Source organism: Populus euphratica, unplaced genomic scaffold, assembly GCF_000495115.2.
Source record: "Populus euphratica unplaced genomic scaffold, PopEup_1.0 scaffold6.1, whole genome shotgun sequence".
Taxonomy (NCBI): domain Eukaryota; kingdom Viridiplantae; phylum Streptophyta; class Magnoliopsida; order Malpighiales; family Salicaceae; genus Populus; species Populus euphratica.
The window spans coordinates 2,642,628-2,664,824 of record NW_011499849.1 but is presented as its reverse complement, the minus strand read 5'-3'; the positions used below and the strand labels follow the sequence as shown (position 1 = coordinate 2,664,824).

General features: G+C 36.5%; 2 protein-coding genes across 34 annotated transcripts; both read left to right on the top strand.

Annotated features, from left to right (window-relative positions):
• Positions 1 to 85: 85 nt before the first annotated feature.
• LOC105120606 (uncharacterized) lies at positions 86 to 4,518 on the top strand. Of its 32 annotated transcripts, XM_011018868.1 has the most exons (7): positions 86 to 469; positions 541 to 688; positions 1,124 to 1,245; positions 1,411 to 1,447; positions 1,606 to 1,662; positions 3,836 to 3,872; positions 4,233 to 4,467. In XM_011018868.1, exons 2-7 carry the CDS (start codon positions 598 to 600, stop codon positions 4,255 to 4,257), a joined length of 369 nt encoding a protein of 122 aa, XP_011017170.1. In that variant the 5' UTR covers positions 86 to 469; positions 541 to 597; the 3' UTR covers positions 4,258 to 4,467. The 32 variants fall into 32 exon arrangements, 1 of the variants encoding a protein (XP_011017170.1); XR_841378.1 differs by lacking the exon at positions 541 to 688 and having other exon boundaries at positions 121 to 469; positions 1,396 to 1,684; positions 3,695 to 3,872; positions 4,227 to 4,518; XR_841366.1 differs by lacking the exon at positions 86 to 469 and having other exon boundaries at positions 543 to 806; positions 930 to 1,245; positions 1,396 to 1,684; positions 3,695 to 3,872; positions 4,227 to 4,518.
• Positions 4,519 to 9,183: 4,665 nt separating this feature from the next.
• Positions 9,184 to 20,356, top strand: LOC105120603 (chromosome-associated kinesin KIF4A-like). 2 transcript variants are annotated; one of them, XM_011018863.1, is made up of 26 exons: positions 9,184 to 9,516; positions 11,120 to 11,266; positions 11,367 to 11,516; positions 12,088 to 12,341; positions 12,674 to 12,861; positions 12,938 to 13,062; positions 13,510 to 13,546; positions 13,664 to 13,755; positions 13,866 to 13,973; positions 14,134 to 14,247; positions 14,336 to 14,429; positions 14,619 to 14,731; positions 15,300 to 15,398; positions 15,491 to 15,598; positions 15,704 to 15,820; positions 15,924 to 16,004; positions 16,338 to 16,409; positions 16,792 to 16,885; positions 17,135 to 17,166; positions 17,255 to 17,352; positions 17,439 to 17,537; positions 17,681 to 17,902; positions 18,190 to 18,352; positions 18,934 to 19,104; positions 19,192 to 19,501; positions 19,830 to 20,356. In XM_011018863.1, the coding sequence occupies exons 1-25, from the start codon at positions 9,346 to 9,348 to the stop codon at positions 19,402 to 19,404; spliced, it is 3,162 nt and encodes a 1,053-aa protein (XP_011017165.1). In that variant the 5' UTR covers positions 9,184 to 9,345; the 3' UTR covers positions 19,405 to 19,501; positions 19,830 to 20,356. The 2 variants fall into 2 exon arrangements, with proteins under 2 accessions (XP_011017165.1, XP_011017166.1); XM_011018864.1 differs by lacking the exon at positions 19,830 to 20,356 and adding an exon at positions 19,610 to 19,751.
• Positions 20,357 to 22,197: the final 1,841 nt, after the last annotated feature.

Sequence of the window (22,197 nt, the reverse complement as noted above, 5' to 3'; positions counted from 1 at the left end):
TATAGCTTGCAAAGAAAATGAAAGGGGATTTGTTTCTGTGGTTGACTTTTGGTAGCTGAGTTGGAGGCCGGACGGACTCCACGTTCATTTTTATTAATATTAGGACTCTAATGGCTGTGGCCTCTATATTATAAATACGTCCAACCAAACTAAGCCCACATTCAATTATGCTTAGCTTATGTCACTGGGCCTTCCTATTTCCAAATCTCAACAGGCCGACCATCCGTCTTATACATTCCACAATAGAGACCTTACCGGGCTTGGACTGATGCCGAAAACTCCCATGCCGGAATAATCAAAGGCGGATGGATTTCGAATCCTTCGGAGCGATGCTATACTAATCTAATCCTTGATTTGGTGAGTTACAACACACAGACTAGCAGGAACCTGTGCAGAATTGTTTGCATCTACAGAATTCAACACCAAATTCAAGAATAATCAAAGATGAACACAGCTTGACCTTTCTTAGGTAACAAGGAAGTTTGTTTCTTATTCTATCATTATAATAAACTAATTCGTGGTGATATTACTTATACACAAAGAGTAAATTCGTGTATTTCAATAGTGTGGTGCGTGTGGCTGGGAATTTCATTTTTTATGGATCGACGGGTCCTGGATGATCAGCTGTTGTTGATTGGTAGATCATTCTTCTTTCTTGGGGGTTGTCTAGCTCTGTACTATTTTAAAGGCGTGTGAAATTTGCTGGGTGTTTGGTTCTTTCATACATCGGCTTGCTTTGTGATTTGCTAGGTTGTTGCTGTGTTGTTGTTGTGATCATACATGGGTTTGGAATTGACATGCAAGTTGTTGTCATTATCATCATTGTGCATTAATGCACTCTTCCACTTTGTTTTGGTTTATCATCGATCATGACCTGGGAGAGCTGCGGTTGTTGGCTTGGACATGACATGTTTCTCTCTCTCATGAAGTGGTTGGTGTTTCAAGTTGGTTGGTCTCTCTAGGAACTGTTCATTCCCGATTCTCATGAAACTAGATGCGTTTTTTTTCCCTTGCTCATTCTTTAGCATAATTTGTGTTTGTCATTTTAGTCTTATTCTTCAGTATTTTCCTATGCAGCTAGGCTGCACGACTTTTTTAAATTCAATTTGTACATGATTTATAGGCACCCCTCTCATTTTGCTTCGAAGTTGGTGTGAGATAGGGTTGGTGTTTTTGAGAGAGGCCTTCCCAACCATTACTCTCAACTCTTCCACTGTCAATTTCTTTCCCAATTGCAGTTCCCTGGTAGGTTTTTGTTGTTTTAACAGTTTGTTTTATCTCCATCTTTTGTGCTTTTTTCGCATTGGGTGTGTTTTTAAATTAATGTTTTTGGGTTTTGTTTTTTATACTCAGTTGCTCCAAGTTCATCATTTCATTACTGATTTGTTTCTGCAGCTTCTTGCTTTTTAGGAAATATATTTTTCCGGCTGCTGTCTCTCTTCAATCGGTTATCTATTTTTTCCTGCAATTTTTCCACATTGTTTTTATCTTTACCCTTTGTTTTTGTTTCTTCTCACTTTTAATGTGTTTTTGGCTCTATGCTTTTTTCATTTCTGAGTTTTTAGTTGTCTCAGATGGTTCAGCTGGTGACCTTTTTTTTAGCAGCATGTTGCTTAACAGGATTAGTTTGCCTCTGCGTCGGTGCCCTTGGTGACCTATTAGGTTTGCGAATTCTTTATCTTATGTAACTCACTTCACTTTCTTTCACTTGCATCTACTATGTTACCTCGCTTTGTTTATTTTCCAATATGGATTTTTTTTTTTGTTTTCTGCCATTGCGCTAAATTGTTTTGGGTGTATATCGTTCCCTGTGTTGTTTTGTTGCTTCGATTTAAGGATGCGTTGTGTATTTTCTTTCCTCCTTTGTTAAATGGCTTCCTTTTCTGCCTGCGCAGCTTTCCCTGTTACTTTTGCTTTTCTTCTTGCAAATTATTTTGCTTTTCTACCCTACATTTTTTCTCTGTCAATCTTTTTTGTTTGGCTTCTTATTTGTATATTGTTGTCATGCACTTTGATACTTTCCCTCAAGGTTGATTCTTGGTTGATCTTTCTGGTCGACTTTTTATGTATATCTTCATTGTGTCTTTCTTTCTCTTCCACAAGGCCTTCTCGGTTAGGAGCAAGGTTGTCTTGCTGGTGGTCTCACTCTTTTCAGAAGAGCTTTAACAACTGATTGTGCCTTACTCGGCAGGTTTCTCTTTTTCAAGGCGTTTTAGGAACTTCACCATGTCATCTCTGTGTTTGTTTGGCTTCCCAAATCTTATTTTTTGGTTTTTTAACAGCCTTTCATACCTTCGTTTCAGGGTGCTTTTTAAGACCTTACCATTTGTTTCGTGTTGGTCCGTTCTTTTTTATGTCATCCTTTTCTTTGCATTGAATTTGGCTTGGAACCTATATTTATTTTTCTTTTTGTCATCTCTGTGCATGCTTATGGTCTGAATTCCTGGTGGCTCTCTCACTACTCTATCAATGATTTGTACCATTTTCGCTCACCTTGAGTGCTGCAAGGTTTTCTCATTTGGTTTCTGCCTTTTTTGGTAGTTTTCCTTGCATTGATATTGTGTGTTTGCATCCCTTCCCCCGCTCCCCTTCCCCTACAGTCGATTTGATTACTGTTATGCTCAAGATATCCTCCTTGATGCATTTGGCTTTTGTCTTGTGTAATAAACCAGCCTTTACACTCTTTTTTAATATAGTTTTTTTTTTCCCTGTCCCTCTGCCTTGCAATTTCCAGCGCTGGGCTGGTTTGGTTTACTTTGATACTATTTGGTTTGGCTTTGCTTCTCTTTCAGAAGCCTTTCCGTCCTTTTGGGTGCAGCAATATGAACAAATCTTTTTATTCTTTGATTGCCTCCACCCCCCCCCCCCCCCCCCCCGTCCTTTTGGGTGCAGCAATATGAACAAATCTTTTTATTCTTTGATTGCCCCCCCCCCCCCCCCCTCCGGCGAAGGTTTCTCCAGATTTGAGCCTTGTTTCAATTTTTCTTTTGTCTTTTGTTATACCAGGGATTTAGTTAGTCAAGGCTGTTAATCTAGCTTATGTGTCCAGTTTTTTTGTTCGAGTTTTGCTTGGTTCTTTTCTTGTGTTGCGTTCTTGGCCAAAACTGGTGAGTGATGAGGATTAGAGAAGGCATGGATCAAAAGAAAATTGCTAGCTTAACTGGGCATGTGTGGTCAATTAGATGAATTAAAGCGGCTGTGTAATTAGATTAAAAGGCTATGAGTCTCAAAAGGGGTGCAAGGAGAAAGTAAAAAAAGGGAGGGGAGCAGAGGTCGTCACTGGCCCTCTCATTTTCCCTCATTCTCTCACATTGCTTCTGCATAATGTCCCCAGCCTTATTAGACATGGCTGGAAAAGCTATAGTCAGTCCTTTATTCTCTCTTATTTAGTCTCATGTTCAAGAGAGCAAAAAGAAATAAGAGCCGCCGGCTAAAGCAAAAACCTTCTGATAACTCTAAGCTCTTACACTGTAAGATTCTCAGTTTTTATCCCTTAGCTTTTTGTGTCGCTTGCATTTACACGCAAACAAGCATTCTAATTTACTGGTTGTGGTCCTGGATTTTATTGTGCTTGGATATTTTTTGCTTTGATGTCTAGGTTGGTCCAACCTGTACAAGGTGACCCCTACCTGAAGCCTCAGCATCGTTGATACTCAAACCCACCTAAACTTTCCATCTCCTCTGACTTTTGCAGGGGCAAACCCACCACTGCCTTCTTATAGTGTGCATGCTTTCTAGCATTTTTATTTCACCTACACCTACAATATTGCTGTGCAACCCATGTTTTTTATAACTTTTTCTGTTCGCTCATGTTGTCCTCATCAACTGCATCCAGGAACCATTTTGCCAGTGGTGGTGGGTGCTAATCCCAGGTGCCCTTTCGGTTTTGTCATCGATTAATGTGACAATTAACACACTTATTTTTGGATTGGATCTTCTGTTCCTTCTAGCACACTCATGACTTTGTTTTCCTTTTGCTTCTGAGCTCATGCAGTGCTCGGTTTTCACTATTTTTCCACTTCGTGCCTACTCCCATTAGAGAATATTCTTCCACCTGCTTCTGCCTATAATTCGTAGCCCTCACGTTTGCTGTTGTTTCCCCTTGCTATGCTCTGTGTTTCTATCCTATTGCTTTGCTGTTGCAAATTGTGCATTGAAGTTGCTTTTTTCTTCCGCACCTCTTGCTTGCTTGGCAGTATTAATTGCAGTAGCTTCTGTTTTTTTGGGTGCAGGAACGTTAAGGACCTTTTACAGTGAGCTATTGAGGTCTGTCTGTCTGTCTGTTTTGTTTTTTTTTTTTTTGCTCCTTTGACCTTCTCCTTCGGGGCAACTCCTTCCTTCTCAAAAAAGTCTTCCACGCAGCAATCCCAGCCTTGGCTCCCTTTGTTTTTCACCTTTTTCACTGCACTCTTTGCCTTCTGTAAAAAATATCTATTAATTAATAGCCACTGTTGCTGCTTTGGTTCATCTTGCTTCCTTCATAAAGGATTAAAGCCCTATGCATTTGCTTTGGCGTAATGGTCCTCTTATGCTAATTTTCTGCTTGCTTTTTGCCTAAATTAATTTATTAATGGTAGCTACATAACTTGCCTAACAACAATTTGCACCCCCAAGATTTTCCTATCGTTCTTTCATGCTCACTCGTACTTGATTAAGATAAAATCCATTATAGAGGTTTGAAAACACCCCGCAGCGGAGCGTGGGTCCGTATCTAGTGAGTGGGTGGGTGTGTCAATATCAGTTTGGATGTCGATGGTATATCTTTTAAAAAACCCTCCAAGCAAACATTCATCATTCGATGAAAGAACTCTGTATTAAGAAAACAAAATGACCTTGAATTTTTTTTATACATGGAAAATAATTTTGTGATTGCCATTGAAAACACGAGAAAAGAAAGAAAAGGCCCCTGAGAGCTGGGACACTTCCCATTTGTGGGACTCTCCACATTACAATCATGAACACGTCTGATTTGATTGGGATTGGTGACTGGATATAAATTGAGAGGAGCCAACCCCACTAGAAAACAGGAGATCGACAACACTTGCATATCACCACTTATAGTCCAACTCTAGAAGCAATGACCCCAAAGCGCATGATGAACAATAGCAATCTTGCACATGATGTGTCTCTACAATTCAAAGTTTATTAGCTTTTTAGCCCATGGATAAAGATAGTCAACAGCTATATGAGTATAGCAGAGCCTTTACCAAGATGATACACGATGGAAGACAGAATTGAAAGAAGCATGCAACCCATACATATTTGATAATTTGATTGCATATTCCATCTAGAGTTGACAAGAAGAGGGCCGCAGTGGTAATTATGCCATCTCTATCCTATGCTTGAAGCCTTATAAAGAATATCATGTTGATTGACTACTTAAAATAACGTGCACTGATTAACCGAACTGCGGGATTGGATTGTAAGATGGTCCAAATTGATTTTAAATAATGAGCTTAATAATTGTATTTAATGAAGGGGAGTTGTTACCGAGTCTGACAGAAAGATGGTGGAGCTTGGATAAAAAGGAAGAACTAGGAATATAATGCTGTGATGAGATGAAAGGAGCTGAGAGCATGTGATGAGGCGAGGTTCCACATGGGGTAGAATGCAGAAGAAGGAAAAAAAGAGAGGCAGGGGACGGAGGGGTGGGAATAAAGAGATCACAGCTTGCTGCACAAGTAGTTATTCCTCTCTGAAATCCAAGGGGAAAAGCTGCTGCAAAATTGGATAGAATACGACCCCAACTCAATCAAATCATTCGGCTTAATTCCCTCATGGTCTGATGAGAATTATGTGTTGGGTTAGCACTCTAATTTAAAGAAGGTGTTTTTATGGCCGAAAGTTGATTCCACTTTAATTATTATATACACAGGTTCGTGGACAAGAGAAGGGAAGGAAATTTGCGTTATAGAAGCATGTTGGCTGACGTGATTTGTCAGGATAAAAGATTATCTAAATCTACGAGTATATATAGGAGGGACCTTGCCACGATTTAATTTATCATGACATTCTCCAACCTATACCTTGCCATACAGAGGGGAGGAAAAAAACAAGAGTAAGATTTCGGTCCCTGCAGGCCATCGCTGGTCAGCATATGAGATATCCTAGCTACCTTCAAGTTGGGGAACAAGATTTTGGTGTCTCCGTGTAGAGCATTTAGTGAGTGAAGATATCTATTGCGATGAAATTGCTGGCAAGACCGTACCACATCTCAGGTTAAAAGATTGCCCATTAAAATCTCGAGAGGCTCGTAGTTTAACCGATTAAATTTTAAATTTATTTATTAAAAATTATTAATTCAAGTATTACAAATTTCAAAATAATTTATCTAATTATTAATTTTAATATTGTAAAAAATTAGCATTAAAAAAGAAAGAGAGAGAGATTGCCGGTCAGTACTCTCAATACGGATCATGCGCCGCTACATTGGCTCCAGACATGTATCGCCAGGGACCCAACAATTAGTAATTCATACAGAATACAGAAAACAACAGGATAAGGAGCCGGTTCCATCTACGTTGTAGTCAAAGAGTCATCATTCATTGCTTTATGGTTCAAACTCTTTCCAGGTCGGCCAGATTGGCTTAATCGTGGGAGATTAAAAGTAACTTAGTATTGCTAAACACCAACTGAATTGCCACGACAAACTTAATCCAGTCAAGTGGGTCCTTTTACTATGCAGTTGTTGTCTGGTCCGCATAGCCAACGGTCAGATGGGGAAAAATCCAATGAAAGGAGAGTTAGGTTGGGAAAGGGAAACTTAGGGTTAGGATCTTTGCATCAGCTTTTCTTCGTCTTGGTTTCACCGTGTTTCTTCCTCGTGAATAAAGCAGCCAAGACAAGTACTGCAGTGAGAAATTGATGTCTACAAACGAGTTTTCTTAACTTGCAGTCTACCACACATGGATAGAAATGCATCAAAGCCAAAAGAAGAAGAAGAAAAAGGTCTCATTTAATTATTTTTACGTCCTTATTCCCCTTTTAGATGAGAAATACCTGTCAAGATCTTGATGTTTTTGTTTTTTTTTTATTTTGAAGAATTGGTGCTGTTAGTTTTTGCTAGTTACTGCACGAGAAAGGAAAATAAAATGTGATGGTTCAGGCTTGACCCGCATGGAAGGGTTAAGCGCACGCTCTATGATATGGTGAGAAGAACCCATCAATCTCCCAATTAATTCACTGTCTTTCTTCTGGAGATGATCAGTAACGAAAAATGAAAAGAGTAAAAAATCAATACTAAAAAAACAATAAAATACTTTAGCCAATAAAGGCGTAGGTAACCGGAATGGAGGAGACTGTGACTGTGAGAACATGTTATTGCTGGGGGTGTTGATTTGACATGGAAAAGCAGAGCTGTTCTAGAGAGTGCCCACGTAAGAAGGATGGATGATCATGTAAATTTGCAAAATTCCAAAATTAATCAACGCCATAAGTTCATAACATCTCTCGAAACATTTGACCAGTAATAAATGCTGACCACAGTGTGGAAGGAGTAGGGTCCACCCCCTGTTTGGGGGAGAAAATTAATAATTGTTTTTTATTTTAAAATATATTAAAATAATATTTTATTTTTATTTTTATTCTTGATATTAATATATTAAAATAATTCAAAAAATTAAAAAATAAATTGAATCAAATTTATTTTCAAAATATAATAAAATGATAGCTTAGAAATTAGCTCCAAAAGATCTCTAAAATTAAATCTAAAAAGCATAATTGAAAACTAGTTATTATGTGTATTTGTTTGCTTGAATTTTTTTTTTTAATAATTTAAATTAATATATCAAAATATTTTAAAAGTATTAAAAATAATTAATTTTATATTTTATAAGATAAATGTATTTTTAAAACATACTCAAATACAATTTTAACCGGAATAACAAAAGGCAATGAACTTCCCTACCTCTGCCACACCACCATTACCGTACACCCACAAACAACAAATTATACCATAAAGTAAGACTTTAGGAGTAGTTGGCTAATTATAACTCATCAATGTCCATCGCCAACTAGCAAGATGAACCCAAATTGATCCTTATAAAATTAACAGAGTGAAAAAGAAGCACAAAATGGACAAAATGGTGCCTTCCTCCATATGCCAAACACATCGTCCAGGACCTCGTGTTAAAAACATCTCTCCACAGCGGTAATATGATTCGACATCACGTGGGTTGTGTGCTGTGTTCTCCCTTTTTTCTACCATATTTTCGGGGACAATCATGAATCACAAACATCGTTATACGCGCTGTTTTTCTTGTCACCAACATACACTTGCTAACTTGGCCTCATAAAGAAAATAAATACTCCTTTTTTTTTTTATTCTGGTAAAACTTCAATCCAGGTGTATATATTCAACGTGTTTTAAAAAGTGTAATGCAATTGTTCTTAATTTTTTTTTAAAAAATTATTTTTAAAATTTGATAAAAATAATAAAAAAATTAAATTTTTAAGAAATTCTGTTCACGCGCGTTCCAAAACTGCTCCTAAAATTTGTCTGTGAAAACTGGTTCTGAAATTTGTTTTCCTTTTTAAGAATTGGTTTTGCGAATTCGCCTGAGAAACAAAAATGGAGAGAGAATCCAAGAGGGGTAAAGCGGTAATAGCGAAAGGAGAAACGGAGAGGACAAGAAAGAAGGTGTGTGAGAGGGAGAAGGTGGCTTTAGAGGGCAAAATAGGACACAGAGTCATGACATATTTACCAAACCAACCGTGGGGGCTGCAGGGGGTGTGGGAGTTTGTGAAGGCTAAGGAAATGGTACTGGTTGGAGTTTGGGAGTTGAGTAGTTTTGTTTTCACATGCGTTTTAAAATTATATTTTATTTTCAAAAATATTAAATTAATATTTTTTTAATGTTTTGTAATAATTTTAATGTATTAATAATGAATTTTTTTTATTTTTAATATATTTTTAAATAAAAAATATTTTTAAAAACATTTGTGTTTTGACATTAAATAAACTATTTCGGCGTGTTTAGTAATGCGGCGCTAGCGAAGGACCAGCTGCCATCCCACCGCTTCTAATCTGCCACCGTTTTGCTGCTAATTCCCCAACTACGCCTTCTCTCTCACTCTCTTTGTAACCAAGCCAAACTAAGCTACCCATTGTACACAGTACTCTCAACTCCACCAGCTTATTCTTGCTATCAACCGCCTACAACTATTTGCTGTTGTGGTTGTTAAATCACTTTCTTGTCATAAAATTCTCCAATTTCTCAGACAATGAGAACTGTTTTTCTTTGATCTTTTCACATACATGCTAACCTTTGTAAAATTTCTCCTCTAGCTAAAAAGAATAAAATCTGTGACTTCCTTTTCTTCTTTTTGTTTCTTTCTAATTTCTCAATGGAAGCTCCTTCTTCTCCTTCTTCCTCTCCTTCTCCTTCATCTTCTCCTGCTTCTAACGGAGGAGAGAATTGCTGTGTTAAAGTTGCTCTTCATATAAGACCGCTTATCGCCGATGAGCGAGCTCAAGGCTGTAAAGATTGCGTCACTGTTGTCTCTGGAAAGCCTCAGGTTTGTACAATTCCACTATTATACATTGTGCGGAAGGGTGAGTGAGTAACAAAAACTAAAAAGTAAAAAAGAAGTGGCAATCAAGGCTAGTTTTGGTGAGTCTAATGGGGAGGGTGCCTTTTTCTTAAAACATTCTTAGAGTTTCGAGATCTGGATCTCAGTGGATGTTTATTGGCAATGGAAGATGTTTACTGTTTTGGATTATTGTTATGCTTTACTACTTTTCTTCTTCTAAAATTTGGAAATCTGGAAGTATTGCATGTTCGACTTGGAACAGTGTGCTAAGCTACTCTTAGCTATCATAATCTGAGTTGGGATCTGAAGTAAGTCATTTTCTGACATTTTCATGATTGGGAAATTGTGTTCGATTGAGTAAAATCTTTTATGATTATCTTAAATTCTGGTACAAAATGTCCCGTTAACATTCCAATTTTGGAATGGCTTGAGCCCTGTTTTGTGTTTGCCTTTTGGGGATATTCTTGTAGAATCTGGTATACATACATATACAGAATGGAGTTTTATACGAAATCAGATTGACTAAAAGGGCTGGCATCTCTGAGGTTGAGATTGTGATAGACATTAATTGCAAAGGAATTGTATGTAAAATCGGATTGACTAAACAGACTGACAGTTGTGAAGTTGAGTTTAGGTGAAAGACAGTAACTACTTAGGACTTTTAACAAAATCGGATTGGCACCGTTTGGGAGTGAGTTTCAGCATGCATTTCTTCAAAATTTGATTTTTTCTCTTCAAATTAATTTTTTTTAGTGTTTTTGATGTGGCGATTTCAAAATGAATTTTTAAAAATAAAAAAATATTATTTTGATGATTTTCCGAAATAACTTTGAAAAGCAATCCCTACCTCACTCATAAATACTCTTTAAACTGACTGAAAGTTGCGAGGTTAAGTTTACTGCGAAAGATATTAACTGCTAAGGAATTTCTGTTTAGCTTAGTTTTTTCTTTGGTTTTTATACAATGGCGATGATAGTGATAAGGTGGCCTGCTTGCTTCGTTAATTCAATCTTTTTTCTTATTCTTGTTGGTTATTTCTCAATCTGAATAAGGTGTGTCTTTTTTTTCAAATCAATTTATAGTGTTATCATGTAATTCTAGCGTAAGACCTGGACAAAGCTTCTCTATCATCAAGGGATCATGAAAAGTTACTGTTCCTTTTCTTTTCAGTTTGGATATCTAAATTGGATTTCCTCAAGGACTGGTCAAAATCTGTCAACCAGTGTTATTCCTGCCATGCAGACTTGTCTCAAGCTCATGTTCAAAGTTGCACTTTCTATTTGTAGTTCAAGTTGACATTTTTGTTACCTTCAATGATGATGAAATATAAAGACATCAGAATTGCATTCATTTTGTGTTGTTTATCATCTGCTATTTAATGGATAATGTAGGTGCCATTTTCTTTTCACTCCTTTTCTTCATATGACATTGCAGATGCATTTGCGTGATATAGTTACAGAACTTTTAAAGTTTCTTTAAGCTCTGCTTTCTTGGACACGACAAAATACTAAATATCTTGGTATCTGGTTTTTTATTTTTATTTTTATTTTTTTTCTGACGTTGTATTTTGATTGTGAGGATGTCTCAGGTACAAATAGGCACACATGCATTTACTTTTGATCATGTTTATGGGAGCAGTGGCACTCCCTCGTCTGCTATGTTTGAAGGATGTATTGCCCCATTAGTTGATGGTTTATTCCAAGGATATAATGCGACTGTTCTTGCTTATGGTCAGGTAAAGCTTTATTTTCCATGGAAAATCTGGTCAAGTGGAACAAAATTGTTCGTGGAAATGTTGGTTTCTTTTCTTGTATTTACTTTTCAATCTGTTGTAGACGGGATCTGGGAAGACATATACAATGGGCACAGGCTTCAAAGATGGTTGCCAAATGGGAATAATCCCTCAAGTCATGAATGTTCTATTCAGCAAGATTGAAGCTTTAAAGCATCAAATTGAATTCCAGTTGCATGTTTCTTTCATTGAGGTTTGTTGAAGCATTTCTTTTCTCCATCTGCCACTCTTAACTCTACGGATTTGTCATCGATTAGCCCTCTGTTAACTCTCTCTCTCTCTCTCTCTCTCTCTCTCTCTCACTCACTCACTCACTCACTGACTATCTTTAAGCTATAGCATTTCACTTGAAATATCATGTTCGATTCTAAAGTCAATTGCATATCATATTTCTGGCTTGTAGAAAGATAAGTTGCTGAATCCACATCATCTAATAATTTGCTTTTGCAGTTTATGTTGATAGAATGTCCATTAAAAAAACTGCTTTTATATATTTGTAGAAACCTGGTCTAGTTCTAAACATTGCGTTGAATGATTAGACTGCTCCCTCATCTGTTAGTGATTTAACTGAAGATAATGAGATATTAATGCCATATTGTTTATCTAAATCCAGGAACTTTTGATTGGAAGTGCTGTGTGAGTTATATGTATACTCCTGCAGTAGTTTTGAAAATATATATCACTAGTTTCTAGTATATGTATGCTTCTTAACAAATGTTGGAATTGTGTGGTGGGTATCTAATTGTGAGATTTTGATGTGAAAGATTCTGAAAGAAGAAGTGCGAGATTTGCTGGATCCCACCACTTTGAACAAATCAGATACTGCAAATGGGCACGGAGGGAAAGTAAATCTCCCAGGAAAACCACCAATACAAATTCGTGAAACATCAAATGGTGTTATAACACTGGCAGGATCTACAGAAGTGAGTGTTAGTACATTTAAAGAAATGGCCACTTGCCTAGAACAAGGATCTTTGAGCAGGGCAACAGGAAGCACAAATATGAACAATCAATCGAGGTATATTACTGATCTTACTATTAGTATCTCTAGGTATTGATTTTCCTTCATCAAAATACCATTTTCTTTCTATAATACATTACATGCTCGTGCCTTAGCTAACTACAACTTATGGAAAGACTCGTGATGATGATCTGTTCAGATAGACATGCATAATAGAGTTCAGTATTGTTGTTGAATACCATATGCATGAGCTTATAAACTTTCCAGTTTTTAATTCTGTTTTATCACCTGGTTTGAAGACTTTGCAAGTAAATTCTTACTTTTGAAGCTGAAGTAGATACCGCTAGCTTTAGTGACACATGATTATTTTTTTTTTTTTGTTTATCTAGTCGTTCTCATGCCATCTTCACCATCACCCTTGAGCAAATGCGTAAGGTCAATCCAGTTTTCCCTTGTGATAGCAATCCAAATGACAGTATGAATGAAGAGTATCTATGTGCAAAGTTGCATTTAGTAGATCTTGCTGGATCTGAGCGTGCAAAGAGGACTGGTTCAGATGGCATGCGTTTTAAGGAAGGTTGGTGGAATTGCTTGTGACTTAATGTATGTGAATTTTGTTGTAAGGTATACAACAGCTTTATTTTTTTACACAGGAGTTCATATCAACAAGGGCCTTCTTGCACTTGGTAATGTTATCAGTGCACTTGGTGATGATAAAAGGCGAAAAGAAGGTGTTCATGTTCCCTATCGGGACAGTAAATTGACTCGGCTTCTGCAGGTATTACACACTTGAGAGTGAAGAATGGGAGCTTTTAACAAGGATTCCTTTGTGAAAATAGTCAAGCCAATTCTTTCATATGGTTAATTGTCCTGCCAGCCACTGAATTGATGCATATAGCATTTGATTGACTGCATTGAATGATAAATAATTAACTAATTGAAAAAGACATTGGAAATGTGCACCTGGATTTGTTGAACGTTGCACACCATCAAGCTTGTTTTTCATCTCTGACTCTAAGACACAATACAGTAGCCTTGTTCGTGTAATTTAGTCAATTCAAAATCGGTCAGACATATGGACTGGTACTAATTATAAGCCATTAGGAAGATGAGCACACCTTTATGGTGTATGAGATGGTTAAGAATGGTCTTCGTGCATTCGAGTTTTTCATTTTACTCCGATGCTTCCTATATTTATGTAGCTTAGAGTTGTATTTTTTGACAGGACTCCCTTGGTGGTAACAGCAGAACTGTTATGATAGGTACCCACCCAAAATCTAATTCCTCTGTTCTATTTCCCTTCAAATCCTTGTTACTTGTTATCCATTGCGTTGTTTTTTTTTATGTTTCCCAAACATCTAAGTGGTTGCCTTTTACAGCCTGCATTAGTCCAGCTGATACCAATGCTGAGGAAACCCTCAACACCTTAAAGTATGCAAATCGTGCCCGCAACATCCAAAACAAGCCTGTTGTAAGCTTTTCAGAATAACTCTTTCCTATTTCTTTTCCATGTGTAGATAAAGATTGAAAGCTTTCATGAAGCATCATGAATGAAACTTTTTTTGTCTTGTGTGTTGATAGGTTAACAGAGACCCAATGTCCAGTGAGATGCTAAAGATGCGCCAACAACTTGAGTATTTGCAGGCGGAACTTTTTTCCCGAGGAGGATGCTCTTCTGATGAAGTTCAGGTATTAGATTATGCAAACTTATACCTGAGATGTTCTGTCAATGACAAGAATAAACTTATGTATCGTTTATGTGCTTAAGGAGAGCATTGGTTGGTCCTTTCTTTGTACACAATCTCTCTGCAACAGTTTTGTGTAAGTTTCCTCATAATCATTCATGTAGGTTCTTAAGGAAAGAATTGCTTGGCTTGAAGCTGCCAATGAGGACCTTTGTCGCGAACTTCATGATTACCGCAGCAGATGCACTGCTGTGGAGCAGCGTGAAACAGACGCTCAAGTACGTGGCAGATACTCCTTTTTGGAATGGAATGATTTTTCTCCCCTTTCATAAATACACAGCATGAATATAGAGCTTCATCTTTCAGGATGGCAGTATCTGTTCTGTGAAAACTGATGGGCTCAAAAGGAGCTTGCATAGTATAGAGTCTCCAGATTATCAAATGGGTGAAACGATTTCTGGTGAGCTCCACTAGATCATCAGTTGCTATCTTGGATTTCCTTTATTTTTTCCAGTTGTGGCAATTATTTCAGACTTTTTATCTGCCTTTTTTTTCCACCTCCCTTTCTTCTCTTATTTTGGTAAATAAACAGAAGGTTTGTTTCAGTTGTAGCAGTGTTAACGGTATTAATAACTCCAACTTTAAGCAGGTGACTCCAGGGATATTGATGAAGAAGTAGCGAAAGAGTGGGAGCACACACTTTTGCAGAATACAATGGACAAAGAATTGCATGAACTGAACAGACGTCTGGAGGAGAAAGAGGTGGGTCTTTTATGTGTATAATAGTGGTAATGCATATAATTTCTGGATCATGCATTTCCCACACAATATTCTACAATCATACTGCTGGTTGAATTTTTCTGCATATTTTTACAGGACATGATTACAAAAAAAATTTAAGCATTTGTTAAGTTTACTCAATTTTTTTTTTAAAAAAAAAACTGAGAGGAATCGTATAAGGTGATTTTGACTGTATCAAGTAGCACCAGAAGTCTCTGAAGCTGGAAAATTGTGCTTCTACATTTTCTAATTTATAAATTATGGTTTCTCAAATACATATTCAAATAGGCAGTTTTTGTTTCTATTAAAATAATCCATTTAGAAATATAGTCATCGTTATTCATAAATGTAACTGTTCAATGATCTGTTTCTCTTTTTGCCCATTTCTTTCCATTAAAGCACTCCATTCAGAGATAGAGACATTGTTATTCACAAGCATATCTTTTAAGTAATCTGCTTCATATTTTGCTTATAATGCATCCGCTAACTGAAATCCTTGAATAATATAAGTAACTTGATCTTATATGATGCTTTTCTTTAATATGAGCAGTCAGAGATGAAACTTTTTGGAGGGGTTGACACTGCAGCTCTCAAGCAACACTTTGGCAAGAAAATCATGGAATTAGAGGATGAAAAAAGAGCCGTGCAGGTTGAAAATAACTCAACAAATTTCTATAGCTTATTCTTTAAGAGTAAGAGAGTGATTTGTCCATAATTTCCCATTTTTTGTTTTGACTTCAGCAAGAGAGGGACCGTCTGCTGGCTGAAATTGAAAATCTTTCTGCTGGTTCGGATGGGCAAAAAGTGCAAGATATCGATGCCCAGAAATTAAAAACTCTCGAGGCACAGGTGATAATGTTATATTAAAAATTCCATTTAATTTTCTTTCCGAGGAAAGAGACTCATAACAATGTTTGTTAAAAGTTAAACAATCTTTACCATCAATGCTGCCAGATTCTGGATCTTAAGAAGAAAGAAGAGAACCAAGTTCAGCTTTTAAAGCAAAAACAAAAAAGTGATGAGGCAGCAAAGCGGTTACAAGATGAAATTCAATCTATAAAGGCACAAAAGGTGAATTATCTTGCAAGATCGCACATATTTTTAGTTTTTTACAGTCTATTTCTACTTTAATTTGCAAACATGTCTTTTATTTCCTTCTCTTTTGAGAATACAGGTTCAGTTGCAACACAGGATCAAACAAGAGGCAGAGCAATTTCGACAGTGGAAGGCCTCTCGAGAAAAGGAACTGCTGCAGGTATTTTCCTTTTTGTTCTGCTGAAGTATCTGAAAATCTCTATTCCACCTATTCTTCTGTGCTTTCTATTGAGTTATGCCTGCTTCTGGGATGTGATGCAAAAAGGAAATAGATTTGGTAAGAATTGGATTTCATTGCAATTCATAAAATCTTCTCATTTGTATATGAGATTGAAGATTCTTATGAAACTATGATGCCAAGATAAACTTTGTTTGACTATCATAAATATGCTTTAATAGATGCAAACTCTCATTTAATGTTTGCTGTTTTATTAATTGATAATACTGTTCATCTCCTAATCCCCCTCTTATGATAATGAGTTTGCTTGTGTAGTTACGGAAGGAAGGTAGAAGAAATGAATATGAAAGGCATAAGCTACAAGCTATAAACCAGCGCCAGAAAATGGTGAGCTCAAGCAACATTATTATTTAATTCACTGTGAGCTTCAAAGAGCTTAATGTATTATATGGAGACAAACTTTAATTCTATAAATTTCCTACTTCTCATCCCCATCTGTTGGCTATGCTTTTTGCAATGGATCATATTGTTCTGTATGATGAATTCTTGACTCTAGATTATATCACTAGTATTTGGTATATTTTCTGCCTTTCCAAAGGCATCGCTGCTTGGATAAATGTTCAGCTCTTTTGGTTGTCACTAGCACTGCTTGTTGTTGCTGTTAGTATAAGTGAAAGCAACTGCATGCACAATCATTGGTTTCTTGTAACTGTCTCTAAATTAGGTGTAATATAAATAATTTGTAGCATAACAATCTTCCTTACTTCAGGTTCTTCAAAGAAAGACAGAAGAGGCTGCAATGGCCACCAAAAGGTTAAAAGAGCTGCTTGAAGCTCGAAAATCTTCTGCACGAGACAACTCAGGTATGGTTGTTAATTTCAAATACTTTGTCCTCGAGGCTTGTGACCTTGAACCCCATTGTTTTTGGCAAACAATAGCTTCTACAATATAAGGTATTCAAAATGAACATTTTCTTTTACGACCATGGCATATGCAGCCAATGGTTAATTCTTCAGCTGGTAGATCTATTTTATTATTGAAAACATGGGGTATTTATGTAGTGTTTGTTTCTTTTTGTACATCACATTACTAATGGTATTACCATCATGCAGCTATCTCCAATGGAAATGGAGCAAATGTTCAGGTGATTGTCTTGACTTCCTGTTTGCAAGTTATGTTTGTATAATTGTTCTTATGATGCATTTTCATTCAATTTAAGTTTGCATATCCAGAGCAATGAAAAATCCTTGCAACGTTGGCTTGATCATGAGCTAGAGGTCATGGTAAATGTGCATGAAGTTCGCTTTGAATATGAGAAGCAAAGCCAAGTGTATGAACTTAATTCTATATTTGGTAATTCCATCTGTTTTATAACATACTATTGTAGTTTTGTTTTGATTATACTGCAATCTACAGGCGAGCTGCACTTGCAGAAGAGTTGGCGGTGTTGAAGCAAGTAGACGAGTTTGTTTCAAAAGGATTAAGTCCTCCACGAGGAAAGAATGGATTTGCTAGGTATAAGCTATGTAATTTAATAAGTTTTTACTTCTGCTTTTCCGGTTGCCAGTGATTGATAAATTAGGCAGCATCAAGGAAGTAAAAGAGCAATACTTCAAATCAACATCATAATATCTTAACATATCTTTCCTGCTTTTCAGGGCATCTTCGATGTCACCAAATGCGAGAATGGCCAGAATATCATCGCTTGAAAACATGTTGAGCATAACATCTAATTCACTAGTAGCAATGGCTTCACAACTTTCAGAAGCAGAAGAGCGAGAGCGTGCATTTACTAACCGTGGACGTTGGAATCAGCTTCGTTCAATGGGAGATGCAAAGAATTTGCTCCAGTATATGTTTAATTCTGTGGGAGATGCAAGGTGCTTGCTTTGAACTATGGATGTTTAAAGTTAGAGCATGGGCGGCAATAAAGGAATTTATTTCACCATAAGAGAAAAAAAGGAAATAGTGTTAAAACTAGCAAGTTTCTGTCTATTATATTTTATTGCCAAGCATATAGGATGCACAGCGTGCAAATATTCAACTTGTCTACCTTCAACGCAAAACATGCTTCATCTAAATTCCCATCATTTGGAGGCAGTTTAAATGGTTTTTAATTGTAATGATTGGTAAAATTTATGCTTACCTAGTTGCGTGTTCTCAACAGGTGTCAACTATGGGAGAAGGAAATGGAAATAAAAGAAATGAAAGAACAATTGAAAGAACTTGTAGGTCTATTGCAACAAAGTGAAGCACAAAGAAAAGAATCTGAGAAGGAGCTAAAATTGAGAGAGCATGCACTTGCAGTTGCTTTGGCTACTGCAGCCTCTGTAAGATTATGTCACTTTGTAAAATTATTCTTCTCATGCGTCAAATAACAGTTTTTAGAATTCCTGAAGATACAACTGAACATGTTAGATCCATGATTCAAGGCAAGACAGAATTGAAGTTAAATTGAAGTGGTCTGGCTCATATGTTTAACATCTTATGATGGTCCAATAATATTAGAGGTTGTTAATTTTATCGACTTTGTATGAAAAGTTTGGAGCTTTGAAATCTACCTTTGTTTGATTTAAGATTAGAATGATGAAGATTGCAAGGACATGAATCTTCTAAGCACTTTTTATAAGCTGGCCCCTTCATGCTTTAGCTAAAAAATTCTTAAAACTATCTCTAATTTCGTTTTGAACAAAAATTTGTTCAAAGAATAGTAAATATGGATTCAAGGAGAGGGAATCCCAATACAAGAGTAGAAGTTTGGGCTGTTGTGATTGGGTATTCTTCTATATATCTATGAAGCTATTATGACTCGTGAGCGTGCCATGGTTTCTTTAGCCTTGAACTGAAAAAAGTGCATGTTACATATTATTATCATTCTTAGTTTAGACTATGACTGCCTTCAATTCTACAGGCTGGACAAGAACAGAGGAACTCCCACAATTCACTGAAACACTCGAAGGATGACACGAGTGGTCCACTGTCTCCAGTGTCTGTCCCAGCACAGAAACAACTAAAATATACGCCAGGAATTGCTAATGGTTCAGTCAGAGAGACAGCAGCATTCATTGATCAGACTAGAAAGGTTAGTCTGCTTCTTCTCCTCCTTCCATTGTAGGTATGGATCGGTGTTGTTGCTTGACTAAGAAAATGGGTTTTATTGTTAGTGTAGATGGTTCCACTTGGGCAGTTATCAATGAGAAAATTAGCAGTTGTAGGACAAGGTGGGAAGTTATGGAGGTGGAAGAGAAGTCATCACCAGTGGCTTTTACAATTCAAATGGAAGTGGCAGAAACCATGGAGACTGTCAGAACTGATCAGGCATAGTGATGAAACAGTTATGAGGGCAAAGCCTCGCCTGCAGGTTCTGCCACGTAAAGTATGATGTTCAGTTGTCACCAGATTATTCCTTCCTGTTACTCATCTGACCTATAAGCCTGGTCCCAACACACAGCACAGAAAGAACCTATAGATGCATGGAGGTAATTCTTTTGTGCGACAACACCTTTTAACAATCCATTTTATCTACTACTTGGAATCTATTATTGCAATTAGCATCATAAAATGAGAGTTGGAATGCTTCTAAATGGGCTATTTCAAGACTTCGTTTGGCAAAGTATTCTTGCTCAAAACATCCTTTCACTTGTAGTAGTTAGATTAATGGAAATTTCTTATTGGAAAACAACAGCTGATTGAAATTACAATATTTGCCTTGTTGGTCAATTTAGTTCCTGAGAATATGACAGGATAGCTTTAGGGTTGCAAGGCCAAGTTTTGTGGATACTGAATATGCCCTTTCACTGCATGCAGCATGTTGGAAGTGGCTGTTGAAGAGATATGCTTATAGCAATGTGGTGGGTGAGTTGATTTTAAAAGGCAATCTTGGAATTTTTTTTTTTTTCCTTTTTTCCTGTGGTCACCCCATTCGGAGCATCTTGTAAAGCAGTATTGATGCGGCCGATTGGTGACCAAAATATTTACTACAAGTGCTGACACCTGTGATGGTGGGGTGAGTTGCAAGATGACGGGTAAAAGAACATCTTGCTCCAGGTGTCAGTAATGTTTTGATATTCTGTCAATAACAACTCTTTCAAGGGAAGAAATCTCTCTCCAGAAGTCACAGAAATGTATAATAAAGGTCTTTTTGATTTATTTTAGTAACTGCAAGTTCTTGCTATGTGTTCCAATGTTTATTTTGTATAATCTCAAAATTCTGTTGAAAGGATTGAAGGCTGTAGCGTTTTCAGTCACCCGACAGAAAAAAACTGTTCAGTGAATTTCTTGTACATTTAATTTTTGGCAGTGATTGTATCTAAAAGAATAAGAGTGGTTTTGTCCAAAGAGGAGGGATCATACTGCACGCACTTACTCTTGTTGAGATCAGTAGAACATCTTAATTGTCATTCACTATTCATTTAGACCGTCATTGATTTTCATTTCTTTCCTTCTCATTTTTTGTTTTTCACTTCCCTTTGCATGGTTATGCACACCCTTCTCATTCGTTTACGAATCTAGAAATCAACCCTGTAAGATACGTCCTGCCATCCATGAACGAGCTAAATTAAATACCTGTTTGGGCTATGTTTGCATCGAGTTCGAGTAAATGTTGAATTTTTTACTTAAAATTAATGTTTTTTCTTATTATGTTAATGTAAAAAAAAAAAAAATTTAAAAAAATTATACATGTCTAAATATTTTTAAATAAAAAGTATTGTGAAAAGCAATTTTAACCGCATTTAACTATCTATAAAGTTTCACATGTTATAGCTTAGTTTGGTGTATTTGGGAGGTCTATGTTCAGTGCAATGCATGGTTTCTTGGCTTGGTAACGTCTTTGGTCAGGGCTGAAAGAGCTGGCATTTGTAAAATTACCCCGTTTAGAATTCCGGCCTCTGGGGGTTTCTAAAAATATCAATCCATCTTTGTTCGTCATCAAAACATTGAAAGGCATGACTATTTTACTGCAGGGAAAGATACGATTGCACTGTTCACACACTTACAGGTTCATCATTTTTTTTTTTTCATTTTGGTCATCAAACTTTTATTTTGAATGATTTGATTCTAATTAAAGATCAATCACTTATGATTTTTTAGGCTAAGATAAAACTAAAAGATAAAAAAACTCAAGTAAAAAAGACACCCAAAATGGGTGGTGTGTTGCGTGGAAAAAAAACTTTGCTCCTTAATCTTTACGGATAATACAATTTAGCAGGGGTGAGCAAAAAAATCGATAAATTGAGTAAACCAAAAAAATTAGAAAAAAAAATAACCGAATTAACCGATTAAAAAATTTATGGTTCAGTTCGGTTTTGATTTTTAAAGTCTAAAACTGATTGAACCGAATCGAACTGAACCGATTCAACTATTTCAGCATTTAAAAAAAAACCAAGTATAAATAGAAAAAACCCTAGACCTAAAGTGCAATTGATGCCCCCCCCTCCCTTTTCTCTGCTTCTTATCATCTTCTCACAGCCCCTCTCCCTTTTCTTTTTTTTTTTCTCCCTGCCTCTCATCATCTTTTCTTAGCCCCCCTTCATTTCTCCATTTTCTCCGTGCCTTTCATCTTCCATAGCCCCTCTTTCTTTTCCCTCTATCTCTCCTCTCATTTCTTTAAGTTTACCCCTGCATCAACATTTATTTTAATTAAACTACATAGGCAGATTAAAAAAGAAATGACTTTTTGATGATTAAAATTTTAACTCCATTTCAAGTTCATCTCTGTAGTCTGCATCTTGTGGGTTTTTATTTTTTTTATTATTATTATGTTATAATTTTCTTGTAGTTTGTGGGCAGATTTGTGTTCTTGAACAACAGAAACCAAAATTTGCTTGTAATTTATGGGCATTGGACATCGAGATTTGCTTGTAGTTGGAGTTTGTGAGTACTGGGCACCGAGATTTTCTTTTCAGTTTTACCGGTTTTTGAACAACAAAAACTGAACCGAAACCAGTTGGTTTGAACCAGTTTTGGTTTTAAAATTTTAAAATTAATAATGTCGGTTTAGTTCATTTTTAATATAAAAACCGAACCGAACCGAAAATGATCACCCTTATAATTTAGGTGATTCTAAATATTGAAAATTCAATTTTGGTATAATTTTTTTTCTTATTTTTTACCTCGTCATTGTTTGCACCAATTCTAACTATGAAAAATGTTAATATTGGATTAACGGGTTTCA